At 39.1% G+C, this 12,743-nt stretch overlaps 1 protein-coding gene across 1 annotated transcript; it reads left to right on the forward strand.

Moving 5' to 3' along the window:
• Positions 1 to 671: 671 nt before the first annotated feature.
• LOC116599793 (olfactory receptor 51V1-like) lies at positions 672 to 5,907 on the forward strand. The gene is made up of 2 exons (XM_032359766.1): positions 672 to 744; positions 4,991 to 5,907. Exons 1-2 carry the CDS (start codon positions 672 to 674, stop codon positions 5,905 to 5,907), a joined length of 990 nt encoding a protein of 329 aa, XP_032215657.1.
• The last annotated feature ends 6,836 nt before the right edge of the window (positions 5,908 to 12,743 follow it).

A 12,743-nucleotide genomic window follows, 5' to 3' on the forward strand; every position in this document is an offset into this window, starting at 1 on the left:
TAATAACTGCCTTCTGACATAAGCTCAGTATCCTGTGGGATTATTTAAAATAATTATTCATTCATTCATTCAATCATTCATTCTTCATTTATAATGCATGACAATATTCCAAACTATTAGCTGGATTTTCACAACACATAGGACCACAAGATGAGCCACGAAATCTGTAAGAGGAAGTATTTCCAACAAATATCAGCCCTGGTTTTTAGAATGAAACATTTTTACTACCTTATCTCAGATGTGTTTTGTTTTCACCCCACACACAAGGGGTTTGAGGAAAGGTGGAACCAGTAGGTAAATGTTGGATAAGGTAATATGTATATGTGATGGAATATATGATTCAGACCTGTGGGTGAAAAAGGTAAAAAAATAAAATAAAATAAAAAAATAAAAAAGCCAGGAGATAGAACTGGAAGAAGACACATATGTGGGGAACACAGGTACTCAATGCCTTCAGACGTGCCTCTTTCTGCGGCATTTGGAAGACAGTGATAAATATTTGTACATAGGAGAGGCTGATCAAAATGTAGTCCAGGCCACCAACAATAAAGGCTCCAAGGAGACCATAGACTTTGTTGATGGAAACATCTTCAGTGGCAAGCTTCACCAGGGCCATGTGTTTACAGTTAGTGTAGGATATTAACTTGCTTCTGAAAATTTCAGATGACGCTATGAGCAATAGGCATGGGATGACCAGAATGGCAGGCCACAGTGTCACTTCAACTGCAATGTGCATGACTAGTTGTCAGGTGAATATGGTAGCATGTCTCAGAGGATAATATTTTATCAAGAATTTTTTCATCTATATTCATCAGGATTATTGGTCTGTAGTTTCTTTTCTTATAGTGTCTTAATCTAGGTTTGATATTAGGGTTATGTTGGCCTTGTAAAATGAGTCTGGAGGTGTTCCTTCCTCTTCAAGCTTTTGAAAGAGTTTGAGAGGGTTGGCATTAATTCTTTTTTAAATATTTAGTAGAGTTCACCATCACATCTGATCCTGGGCTTTTCTGTGTGCAATGATGGATTACTGATTCAACCTCCTTACTCAAATTTTCTATTTCCTCCTGATTCAATCTTTGTGAGTTTTATGTTTTAGGGAATCTATCCTTTTCTTCTAGGTTATCCAGCTCGTTGGTCTATAATAATCTGTAGAAAACTCTCATGATTTTTTTTGTTTCTGTGGTATCAGTAGTAATGTCTCATCTCTCATCTCTGATTTCATTCTCGTGAGACTCCTCTCATGTTCTTCATAGTCTAGCTAAAAGTTTGTAAATTCTGTTTATCTTTTACAAAAACAGCTTAGTTTCATTGATCATTTCTGCATTCTTCACCTCCATTTCATTTATTTCTGCTATGATCCTTGCTCTTTCTTTATTTTTTTTCCCCCTTTGTCACTCAGGCTTACTTTGTTCTGTTTCTAGTTTCTTGAGGTGATAAGTGAAAATGTTTATTAGAAATATTAGTTTCTTAATGTTGGCATTTATGGCTATAGAATTCCCTCTTAGAACTGATTTTGATTAATTGCATAGGTTTTAACTATAGCATGTTCTACTACCAAATATGAAGTCTATTTGAGTCTTATTCCAAAACTTTTAAATATGTAGGGAAGAAACCCTCTCTATTTAGTGTTTAAACTGTACTTTGCTTTGCCCCTGTGGGTCTCTTTTTTCTCGCAGGTTATATATTATTTCAAAATTGCCAGAAAACAGAAGAAATGAAGATGAAAGAAGGATGAAAAAAGTCAAGAATAATTTCTGGGTATATTGTTACCAAAACCTTTGTCATTTTTTCCTGAGAAAAAGATAACTTTTCTTCCCTTAATTTTTCTGAATTGTATTTGGTCAGCATTTTGGTTCTACATGGGAGCTCAGTTCTAATATCTTCAACATCTTTCCTATATTTCTGAAATGACTGTGGGGACATGAGTCTTGTGTAGTTAATATGAATCACAGTTTCTGCATTGCTAATATTGTTAGTGTAAGCAAACAATGTGATTTGTGGATCCTGTGGATTTCATTTACCTTTTAAATCTTGGTTTCTGGAAATTAAAAAAGGTTTTACTTAAATGAATCCAGTATGTTTAAGTATTTATACCAGAAGGAAGTTCAAATATTTATTCCACAACATTAAAGGAAATCAAGGTCTCTCCACAATGAGTTTCTGTAGTATAGTGTTCTTAGAGGTTTTTTTAACCCATTGAAAATGATCAGGATGGGACACCTGGGTGGCTCAGTGGGGTAAAGCCTCTGCCTTATGCTCAGGTCGTGATCCCAGGGTCCTGGGATCCAGCCCCACATTGGGCTCTCTGCTCGGCAGGGAGCCTGCCTCTCCTCTCTCTGTGCCTGCCTCTCTGCCTACTTGAGATTTCTGTCTGTCAAATTAATAAATAAACTTAAAAAAATAAAAAGAAAAAAAATGATCATGTTGGATGACTTGAACGTTTTCAACAATGACTATTTTGAAGTTGTTTTCTAAGGCAGAAAGATTATGCAGTTAGGTCCAAAGACTCACATTTAAGTAATTAGAACAATATTAAATGCCATAGCTATGAGATCTTCAGAAAGTTTCCAGTACATATCTCTAACCACGTGTCATACCATAGCAGTCCAAGATGAGCCACTTATGTAGTTTTAGATATTCTAAGTAAAACTGAGTGGGTAAAACCCATGTTAAATTTTATTTAGCCTACTATATCTAATTTTTATGTCAATATGTAGTCAATATAAATATTTTTGAAGAGACATTTTAAACCATTCTTTCCCAACTAAGTCTTTCATCTAGTCTGTAATTTGTACTTACATAACATCTCAATTTGGCTTGCCACATTCCAAGTACAAAATAGGCCCTGGTGGCTCATGGATAAAATATTAAAGAGTGTCATTCTTTTTTTTTTTAATTTATTACATTTTTTATTTTAATTTTTTAAAAATTTTATTTTTTCAGTGTTTCAAGATTCATTGTTTATGCACCACACCCAGTTCTCCATGCAACACATGCCTTCCTTAACTCCCACCACCAGGCTCTGACATCCCGGTCCCCATCAGTTTGTTTCTCAGAGTCCACAGTCTCTCATGGTTTCTCTCCCCTTCCAATTTCCCCCAACTTACTTCTTCTCTCCTTCATCTAATGTCCTCCATATTATTCCTTATGCTCCACAAGTAAGTGAAACCATATGATAATTGACTCTCTCTGCTTTACTTATTTCACTCAGCGTAATCTCCTCCAGGCACGTCCATGTTGATACAAAAGTTGGGTGTGCATTTTTTCTGGTGGAGGCATAATACTCCATTGTATGTATGGACCGTATCTTCTTTTTCCATATTTAGGTTTTTATTTAATTCCAGTTAGTTAACAGAGAGTGTAATATTAGGTTCAGGTTCACCACACAGCAATTCGATACATCTATATAACACCTGGTGCTCTCTAAAAGTGCCCTCCTCAATCTCCATCACCTATTTTCCCCCCATTCTCCACCCTCTCTCCTCTGGTAACGAGGAGTATGTCTCTCTCTCTCTCTCTCTCTCTCTCTCTCTCTCTTTTTTAAATTTTTTCAGCATAAAAGTATTCCTTGTTTTTGCACCACACCCAGTGCTCCATGCAATCTGTGCCCTCTCTAATACCCACCACCTGGTTCCCCCAACCTCCCACCCCTCGCCCCTTCAAAACCCTCAGATTGTTTTTCAGAGTCCATAGTCTTTCATGGTTCACTTCCCCTTCCAATTTCCCCCAACTCCCTTCTCCTCTCTAACTCCCCTTGTCCTCCATGTTATTTCTTATGCTCCACAAATAAGTGAAACCATATAATAATTGACTCTCTCTGCTTGACTGATTTCACTCAGTATAATCTCTTCCAGTCCCATCCATGTTGCTACAAAAGTTGGATATTCATCCTTTCTGATGGAGGCATAATACTCCATAGTGTACATGGACCACATTTGCCTTATCCATTCGTCCATTGAAGGGCATCTTGGTTCTTTCCACAGTTTGGCGACCGTGGCCATTGCTGCTATAAACATTGGGGTATGAATTGTAATTGCAAACTGGCACTTGTGAGAATATTCAGAATTTAGTGGAGTGGAGAGTCTGCCCTGCAAACACTGCCTCGGGGTTTGCCTACATTCCCCCAAAGGAACACAGCCCTGTAATCACTCACTCTCAGTCCCTCCCGGGGCTCAGGCTTTACTCTAGTGATTCCCAGACCTGCATAAAATTTGCTTCTCCTAGAATGTCTGTGCCTTCAGGACAAAAGGAGGAAGAATAAGGTCCATTTTCAAAATTGGTGAGACCATCTCTACTGTGAGTGACGGTTTTTCTTTATTAAAGCAATGAAAACGACATGTGAGAATGGTCAACATGACTGAGAAATGAATTCTCCAAGTGACTGTCTTATGTAACAAGCAGAGGTTAATCTTACAGCCCATGGCAGTGATTTGCAATTTATTTAATTCACCATATTTGAAATGCAAAAACTCAAATGTGTTTTCATTTTCTACTTGGTATACTTAAACTTCATTATTATACCTTCACAAGCCAGAAATCATTTTTTTCTCTGTTATTGGTAGTATAAAACCTTGAAGTAGAAAGTGACAGTGAGATTGTGCATATGGACATGGCTTCCTCTGATGGGGCCAATGACCTAATGAAAAGGAGGTTTCACATGTAGGCATAATGTAGTTTGTTTCAGATCAAATGCAGTTTCGGTAAAAATACAAAATTAGTCTTATATATAATGAGTTGTTGTGACAAATCCAGTCATTTCTTCTATGGCTTTTATCTCAACATTTATATTAAGGGGTGGAAAACACTTAGGATTCTTAATAGGCTGTTAAATAAATATATAAAAATATATACTATATATATTTATATATGTGTGTGTATGTATATATATATATATATATATATATTTTTTTTTTTTTTTTTTTTTTTTTTTTTTTTTTTCTGAGAGGTTTCTGTTTTTATAGATTCATGTCTGTTCAACCTGGTTCCAAAGTCAGTAACTCCACCTTTCTCCTTACGGGATTCCCTGGCCTGGAACGGGAATACCCTTGGCTCTCCATCCCTTTCTCCTGTATCTATGCTATGGTACTCTCAGGGAACTGCCTGGTGCTGCACGTGATTCGGACAGAGCCGAGCCTGCATCAGCCCATGTTCTACTTCCTGGCCATGCTGGCCCTCACTGACCTATGCATGGGGCTGTCCACAGTACACACAGTCCTGGGCATCCTGTGGGGGCTCAGCCAGGAAATTTCTCTGGATGCGTGCATTGCTCAAGCCTTCTTTGTTCATGGTCTATCATGCATGGAGTCTGGAGTCCTACTGGCCATGGCCTTTGATCGCTTCACTGCAATCTGCAATCCTCTGAGATATACATCCATTCTCACCAATACAAGAATCATCAGCATTGGTGTGGCCATTTTAGGGAGGAGTTTCCTGTTCATCACTGCTCCCATTGTCCGCCTAAAGTTCTTTGATTACTGCCGCCCCCACATCCTCTCCCACTCTTTCTGCCTGCACCAGGACCTACTTCGGCTTGCCTGCTCTGACATCCGCTTCAACAGCTTCTATGCCCTGGCTCTGGTGATCTGCACACTGTTTTTGGATGCAGTGCTCATTCTGGTCTCCTACATCTTGATACTGCACTCAGTATTGACTATTGCATCCCGGGAGGAGCGATTCAAGTCCTTGCAGACCTGTGTCTCCCACATCTGTGCAGTTCTAGTTTTCTATATCCCAATCATTGGTCTGACTATGGTGCACCGTTTTGGAAAGCACCTCTCTCCTGTGGTCCACGTCCTCATGGGCAACATCTATATCCTTTTCCCACCCTTGATGAACCCCATCATCTACAGTGTCAAAACCCAACAAATACGTATTAGGATCCAGAGATGGTTCACTAAACCAAACTGAGTACTGGAGGTTAATGTGTTCTAAGGAAAGGAAGGGAGTGTTTGCAATAGGAATGTCGAATTATAACATGTGGCAGAAATAATACATTTATATGAATATTTAACAGATTAAAAGCATACTTTAGAAAATAGTCATTTTCTAACTTAGTTTTCACCAAAGCTAGAGAAATATGCAGAGGATATGTTACTGATCTCATTCCCTAATTTTAAAATTCAGTATGATGTTAATTACTACAGTGAGTTATATTCCGTAGTGTGTCAATGAGCACTTGCCTGGGTAATTCCCAAGTTTACAATACCATTCATGCTTCTTGACTTCTAATTCAGAGTGTGATTTTATTTTCTCATATAACTGGTATATTTGTACATTTACTATGTATGAAATGAATAGCCTTTACATATTATTATCAGTTATTGCAAGTTGACTCTGTTAAGGTTGTTGAGAGGAAAATTTTACTCTATCCTTCAAGGTTCTCTTAAACTGGTCTAAAAATTAAATTGGCATGAGACAGATTAACAGGAAAAAAACAATATTTAACCCCATGCACGTAGAGGCCCAGTAGTAAACTTCAGACCCTAAGAAATGACCAACGCATGAAGTGGGTTTTTTTTTCTTTGTTTTGTTTTGGGTTTTTTTTTTTGTGTGTGTTAAGATGTTATTTATTTGAGAGAGAGAAAGAGAGCAGGAGGAGAAGGAGAGAGAATCTGAAGCAGACTCCATGCTGAGTACAGAACCCCAGCAGGGATCCCATGACTGAGAGATCATGACCTGAGCTGATACCAACAGTGGGACACTTAACCGACTGAGCCACTGAGGCTCACCAGCATGAAGTGTTTGTTCATTTTAGACAAAGAATAATTTATCTGTGAGGAATGGATGGGACAACGAAAACTTATGCTCAGGAGTTTCAGTAAGGAATTGTAATTTGGACTAGAATCTGGACTGAGGTAATATGATAGTAGTAGTTAGTTACAAGCTGTATTTATTTTTATCCTTCTATTTTTTCACAAGGTTTATTTATATAGGCTCTTTGGCCCTACATTCCCTACCTCGGATGATAAGGATCTCTCTTTATCTCTTGATGCAGACAGGGTGCCTTTCCCAAGGGAGATGGATCTCCTGCTTTCTGGAGACAAAGAAGAGTCAGTATTCTTGTACTGGCTGTTTCTTAAATTACTTCAATTCATAATAATCCTTATTGTCATATGTTGGGGCTACCTTCCTAGGGCCACCACAAAGTCACTCACACCTCACCTCTTCTGTCTGTAATTAAGCCAATGTGCCAGGAAAGCCCATTCTGACTCCCTAATAGAATACTGGATGGGTAGGTTAGATTATAGTTGAGTGCAAAAGACTTGGTGAACACTGACAGAATTGACTATCACATCTCTACATATGCTATCATGTGCCCCGAATCTGTATAGTTTACAGTGCTCATGAGAACTGTCAGTTGACTTCAGTCTTAGTGTCAGCATATGTGAAATTTTAAAGACCGTTTGAGTAACCTCTTTATTTTTAAGGGAGGTTGCTAAGGCCCAGAGATAGAAGTAAAACATCGGTAGCTAGGTTGGGGATAGAATTGTGGTTTTGAGAATCCTTTCAATGTATATTTCACTCCTAAGTCTCATCCTCTTCATAGATAAAAATAGGAAATTCAATTTAATCATAAAAAGCAAATGTAGTTTTTTGGGTACTTGCTTTTGAAAAATATTGACCTCCCAAAATAAAAAATAAAAAATAAAACACATAGTAGCAATCTCAAGATGTTTTTATTTCTTTAAATTTCGTCTCCTAATGGCAGCTGTGTACTAGCCATGACTGGGCAGCAGAGTTACCAGCAAAGACAAATTTCAGTTAAGCCGCAGAGACGGGAGGAAGCAAATTGTCGCACATGTACCTCCAGGTAATGACGTTCCACCATCAATATCTGAACAAACAGGGAAAACTTCAATTTTGGAAATTATTGTTTGGCTTGTTAACTTTATTTTTTTTAACATTTTATTAGAAAATTAGTGTGACTCTTTTTAGCTTTTATTTATTTATTTGAGTAAGCAAGAGAGAATGTGAGAGTATGAGTTTACAGATTTCTACTTTATTTTAAATAAATTGTTACTAAATTGATAGCATAATGAGAAAGTAGCTATTAAAGCATTATATATGTGTATATGGATATATATCTACATATGCATATTTGTGTGTGTATATATATGTGGATGTGTGTGTGTATATATATATATATGTGTGTGTGTGTGTGTGTGTGTAGTCGATCCTTATTACTTATAGATTCTGTGTTTGTGAATTCACCTACTGGTTAAAATGTATTTGAAACCTCATAAGCAATGACTCGGTGCTGTCACCATCAGTGGACATCTAAGTTTTTGCAGAGCAGCAAAAACTTTGAGTTTCCTAGCACACCTGTTCCCAGCTGTGGTTGGACAAGGCAAAGCTCTGCCTTCTGGTTTATATCTAATAGGAGTAAATGAGTATCCCCTTCTGTGTCTATTTAACATTCTGTTCTTGTCATTTGTTGGTGGTGGTGGTGACGGGAACCATTGAAGATGGCCCCAAGCATGTTGTGGAAGTGCTGTCCAGGCTCATATACACAGGCTGTGGTCCATCTCACGGAGGAAATAAGCATGTCAGATAAGCTGCCTTTAGATCATAGCTTTGTTGTCCGTGAGTTCAATATTAATGCATCAAAAATGCTGTACATTCAGAAAAAGCATGAGGCGGTTTACCCATCTGTGTATGAGGCTGTGCCTCAAGTGCTAAGGTAGCATCGAGAGTATGTGATGAAACTATGGCAAAGCGGGGAAAGTGACTAAATTTGTGAATCCATGAGGTAATGACAGATTAAATAAAATGTAGTGGATGGCACTGTTGTAGGGTGAAATCCGAAGGAATCTATAGACACACGACCCAGGGCCAGGAAAATGGGAAATGCTGCTCAGCTAGTGTCTTACTACAATGAAATGGTGCATGAAATTCATTACTTGTAGGAAATACATATTGAAATGTGCCTTTAGACAGAAGCATACACAGATTATGTAAAACTGGTTATAGAAAATGTGATCAGAGGCTCAAAAGCAAAAGCAACGAAATGCTGTGTTTCAGAGTTTATTAATGCTGTGTTTTCAGCAACTTAACAGAATAAAACTGCAGCAAAAACACAATAGTCTGTATATGGGGAGGCTGGGTGGCTCAGATGGGTAAGCATCTGCCTTAGGCCCAGGTCATGATCTCAGGGTCCTGGGGTGGAGCCCTGCATTGGGCTCCCTGCTCAGCAGGAAGCCTGTTTGCTCCTTTCTCTGCCTGCCTCTGCCTACTTGTGATCTCTCTCACTGCCAAATAAAATCTTTTAAAAAATAGGTGTGGTATTTATATTTGTACTGCAATTCTATTTTTATTAATGCATAGAACAAAATTACTTAGAGCTATGAAAAGACGTAATTGGGCATAAACATTTATTACATCATGAATGTGTTTCCAAAACTCTTTATTGAGAGAAAAAGTGAACTGAATTATGGTACTTCTATAATATTCATTGTCATGGGCATATTGAAAGTGAAAAATCCCAAAAGCGGTACATTACAAACTTGCCTATATTATTACAATAGTAGCTAAAAACTGTGCAGAACAACGTTTGTGAGGTGATCTAGTAGTACTTAAAATAATTCTACATGTATTCAAGTATAAAAAAGCCTGAATATCAGAGCACCTGGGTGAGTCATTGGGTTAAGCCTCTGCTTTCAGCTCAGGTCATGATCTCAGGGTCCTGGAATTCATCCTGGCATCAGGCTCATTGCTCAGAGGCAACCTGCTTCCCTCTCTCTCTCTGCCTACTGCTCTGCCTACTTGTGATTTCTCTCTCTGTCAAATAAATAAATAAAATCTTAAAAAAAATCCCAAATATCATACTCATTAGGGAGAAGTATTTTATATTTAAACAGAAGAAGAATTTTTCACAGGCTATGGTATTGAAGGAGCAGGAGGCTGGCTGACACAAAGCAAAAGCTGGCGCCTTGCACCCCCCCCTTCATCCGCTCCCCTCCATATTTGAGGCATTCCTCAGGCACCCCGGACTGCCATAAAATAATAAATGGTTATCTTGCAGAGATCACAGTCCTGCAAGGTAGGAGTCTCCTTTGGTTTGCAAATATCCTTGAGATTTAGAACAAAGAAGTTACCTTATCAATAGCCCTAATGTCACCCTCCCCTCCATGAGAAATGGAAGGAGGAAGAGGTAGAAGGAAAAGTAAATAAAGTTGAATTTCTTCTAAACCTAAATCTCATTAACAAGGATGCTTGATAGCAGGAATGTGACATTCCACCAGGAGACTCCCAATTGTCTTTACTTGATAAGTAACCAAGCCTTCAATATCCTGGTAGTGCTTTTTTCGCATGCGTGGGCTAACCGGCCAGTTCTGCTTCTGTTAAGATTGCTTTGTCTGCTTTTCGCGCGGTGTCCCCTGACCCAATCCACTGACGCCAAGTATGCCTGTTCAAACTATCAATCAATCAGCTCAGCCCCACCCGAAACTTGTTTGTATCTGTCTATAAAAATCCTGCGCCAACCCAGCTCTGGACCTCTCGGCGTTATCGGCAACGAGCGGCGCAGAGGTCCAGGTTCGAACCTGCAATAAACGACCCTTGCTGATTGGCTTTGACTCACGTCACTGGTGGTCTTTTAAGGTGGGGGTAATATTCAATTGGCATTACAGTATTATTTTAACTGACCCGTGGAGTTTTCACATACATAGACATCACAAACTATTTCACATATATTTCAGACCATACATAAATTTTGTGATTGCCACAGTTTTCTAAGCATACCCAAAACTGTATTAAAAAGGGAAAAATGAGGAAAATTCAAATGCTTTGTGTATAAAATCCAAATTATAATTCAACCCAAAAGGAGCAAGAAGGAGAAACTAGAGGCAAAAGCTTACCCGATGAACAAGTAAAGAAGAAATTAAAGTACCCTCAGAGTCCTAAGAATCTGAATTCCTACCTAAGATTCCAGAGAGGAGTATTTCTGATGTTGGAGAAAACTGACTTACTTTTTTTTTTTTTTCCCAGAGTTCTAATTTTTTTTCCATTTATTTATTTTCAGCATAACAGTATCATTATTTTTTCACCACACCCAGTGCTCCTTGCAATCCGTGCCCTCTATAATACCCACCACCTGGTACCCCGACCTCCCACCCTCCCGTCACTTCAAAACCCTCAGAGTGTTTTTCAGAGTCCATAGTCTCTCATGATTCACCTCCCCTTCCAATTTACCCCAACTCCCTTCTCTCTAACTCCCCATGTCCTCCATGCTTTTTGTTATGCTCCACAAATAAGTGAAACCATATGGTAATTGACTCTCTCTGCTTGACTTCTTTCACTCAGCATAATCTCTTCCAGTCCTGTCCATGTTGCTACAAAAGTTGGATATTCGTCCTTTCTGATGGAGGCATAATACTCCATAGTGTATATGGACCACATCTTCCTTATCCATTCGTCCGTTGATGGGCATCTTGGTTCTTTCCACAGTTTGGTGACCGTGGCCATTGCTGCTATAAACATTGGGGTACAGATGGCCCTTCTTTTCACTACATCTGTATCTTTGGGGTAAATACCCAGGTGTGCAATGGCAGGGTCATAGGGAGTTTCTATTTTTAATTTCTTGAGGAATCTCCACACTGTTCTCCAAAGAGGCTGCACCAACTTCATTCCCACCAACAGTGTAAGAAGGTTCCCCTTTCTCCACATCCTCTCCAACACATGTTGTTTCCTGTCTTGCTAATTTTGGCCATTCTAACTGTTGTAAGGTGATATCTCAATGTAGTTTTAATTTGAATCTCCCTGATGGCTAGTGATGGTGAACATTTTTTCATGTGTCTGAAAATGAACTCCTCAAACTCAACACACACAAAACAGTCAATCATATCAAAAAATGGGCAGAAGATATGGACAGACACTTCTCCAATAAAGATATACAAATGGCTATCAGACACATGAAAACTGACTTTCTGAAGCTCTATTTGCCAAGAAGTTGGGCTTAACATAGAGCATGAACTCAGCCATTAATACCTAGCTTGCAAAAGTGTTACACAGAGGCTGTTATGGGAGGCAGGAAGGTTTCACAGAAGGGATTCACCTTGGGAATGCTGAGGTTCTGCATGACCACTTTGCCATTGGAATGCCCAGGGAAGCTGCCTTCCTGGAAGCTTGCTTAGCCCAAACAGAGGCCCTGTGATCTAAGAGAGGTAGGCATTGTCCCTTAGGCTATGTTTAGCAGGACTCCTAGAACAAGCAGATTAGCAAACCTTTCCCCAAAACAGATCCTCCTAGTTCCAGTAAGACCCCTTGTCAAACATCACTGCCTGAGAAACAGTGATAAGCATTTGTGAGTATCCTGAAGGACCTACAAAAGTTCCAGAGCAAAGAAAAGCCAAGGGTTGTGTCCCTGAGCATTGGTCCCCACACCCCTTGCCTTCTCCTCTCTTTCACAGAAAAGTCTGGAGTCATCCTTCATCTGCCAGTACAGGGGTTGCTGGCCATTCCTGACACTAAGAGCCATCTGCTATTTCTGACCCCTTCAAAGGAAGATTTTTCCCAGCAGAAAGCTCATTTTGAGAGTCAGAAAACAAAGATTTGGGACCTCTAGTAGAGCATTAAAGACCAAAGTGGGCAACAAAAACATCTCATTCCAGTTGAGAAAGGAAGAACAGAGACCTGACACTGACCATGTGTGTTAGTTTCCAGAGGAAACATTTGCTAACCTCTGAAACTGCATGGAATGGGAAGTCAAAGAGTATGCAGAGAGCATTTGAAAAATAAAGAAGGAG

This window comes from Mustela erminea, chromosome 9, assembly GCF_009829155.1.
Source record: "Mustela erminea isolate mMusErm1 chromosome 9, mMusErm1.Pri, whole genome shotgun sequence".
NCBI classification, from domain to species: domain Eukaryota; kingdom Metazoa; phylum Chordata; class Mammalia; order Carnivora; family Mustelidae; genus Mustela; species Mustela erminea.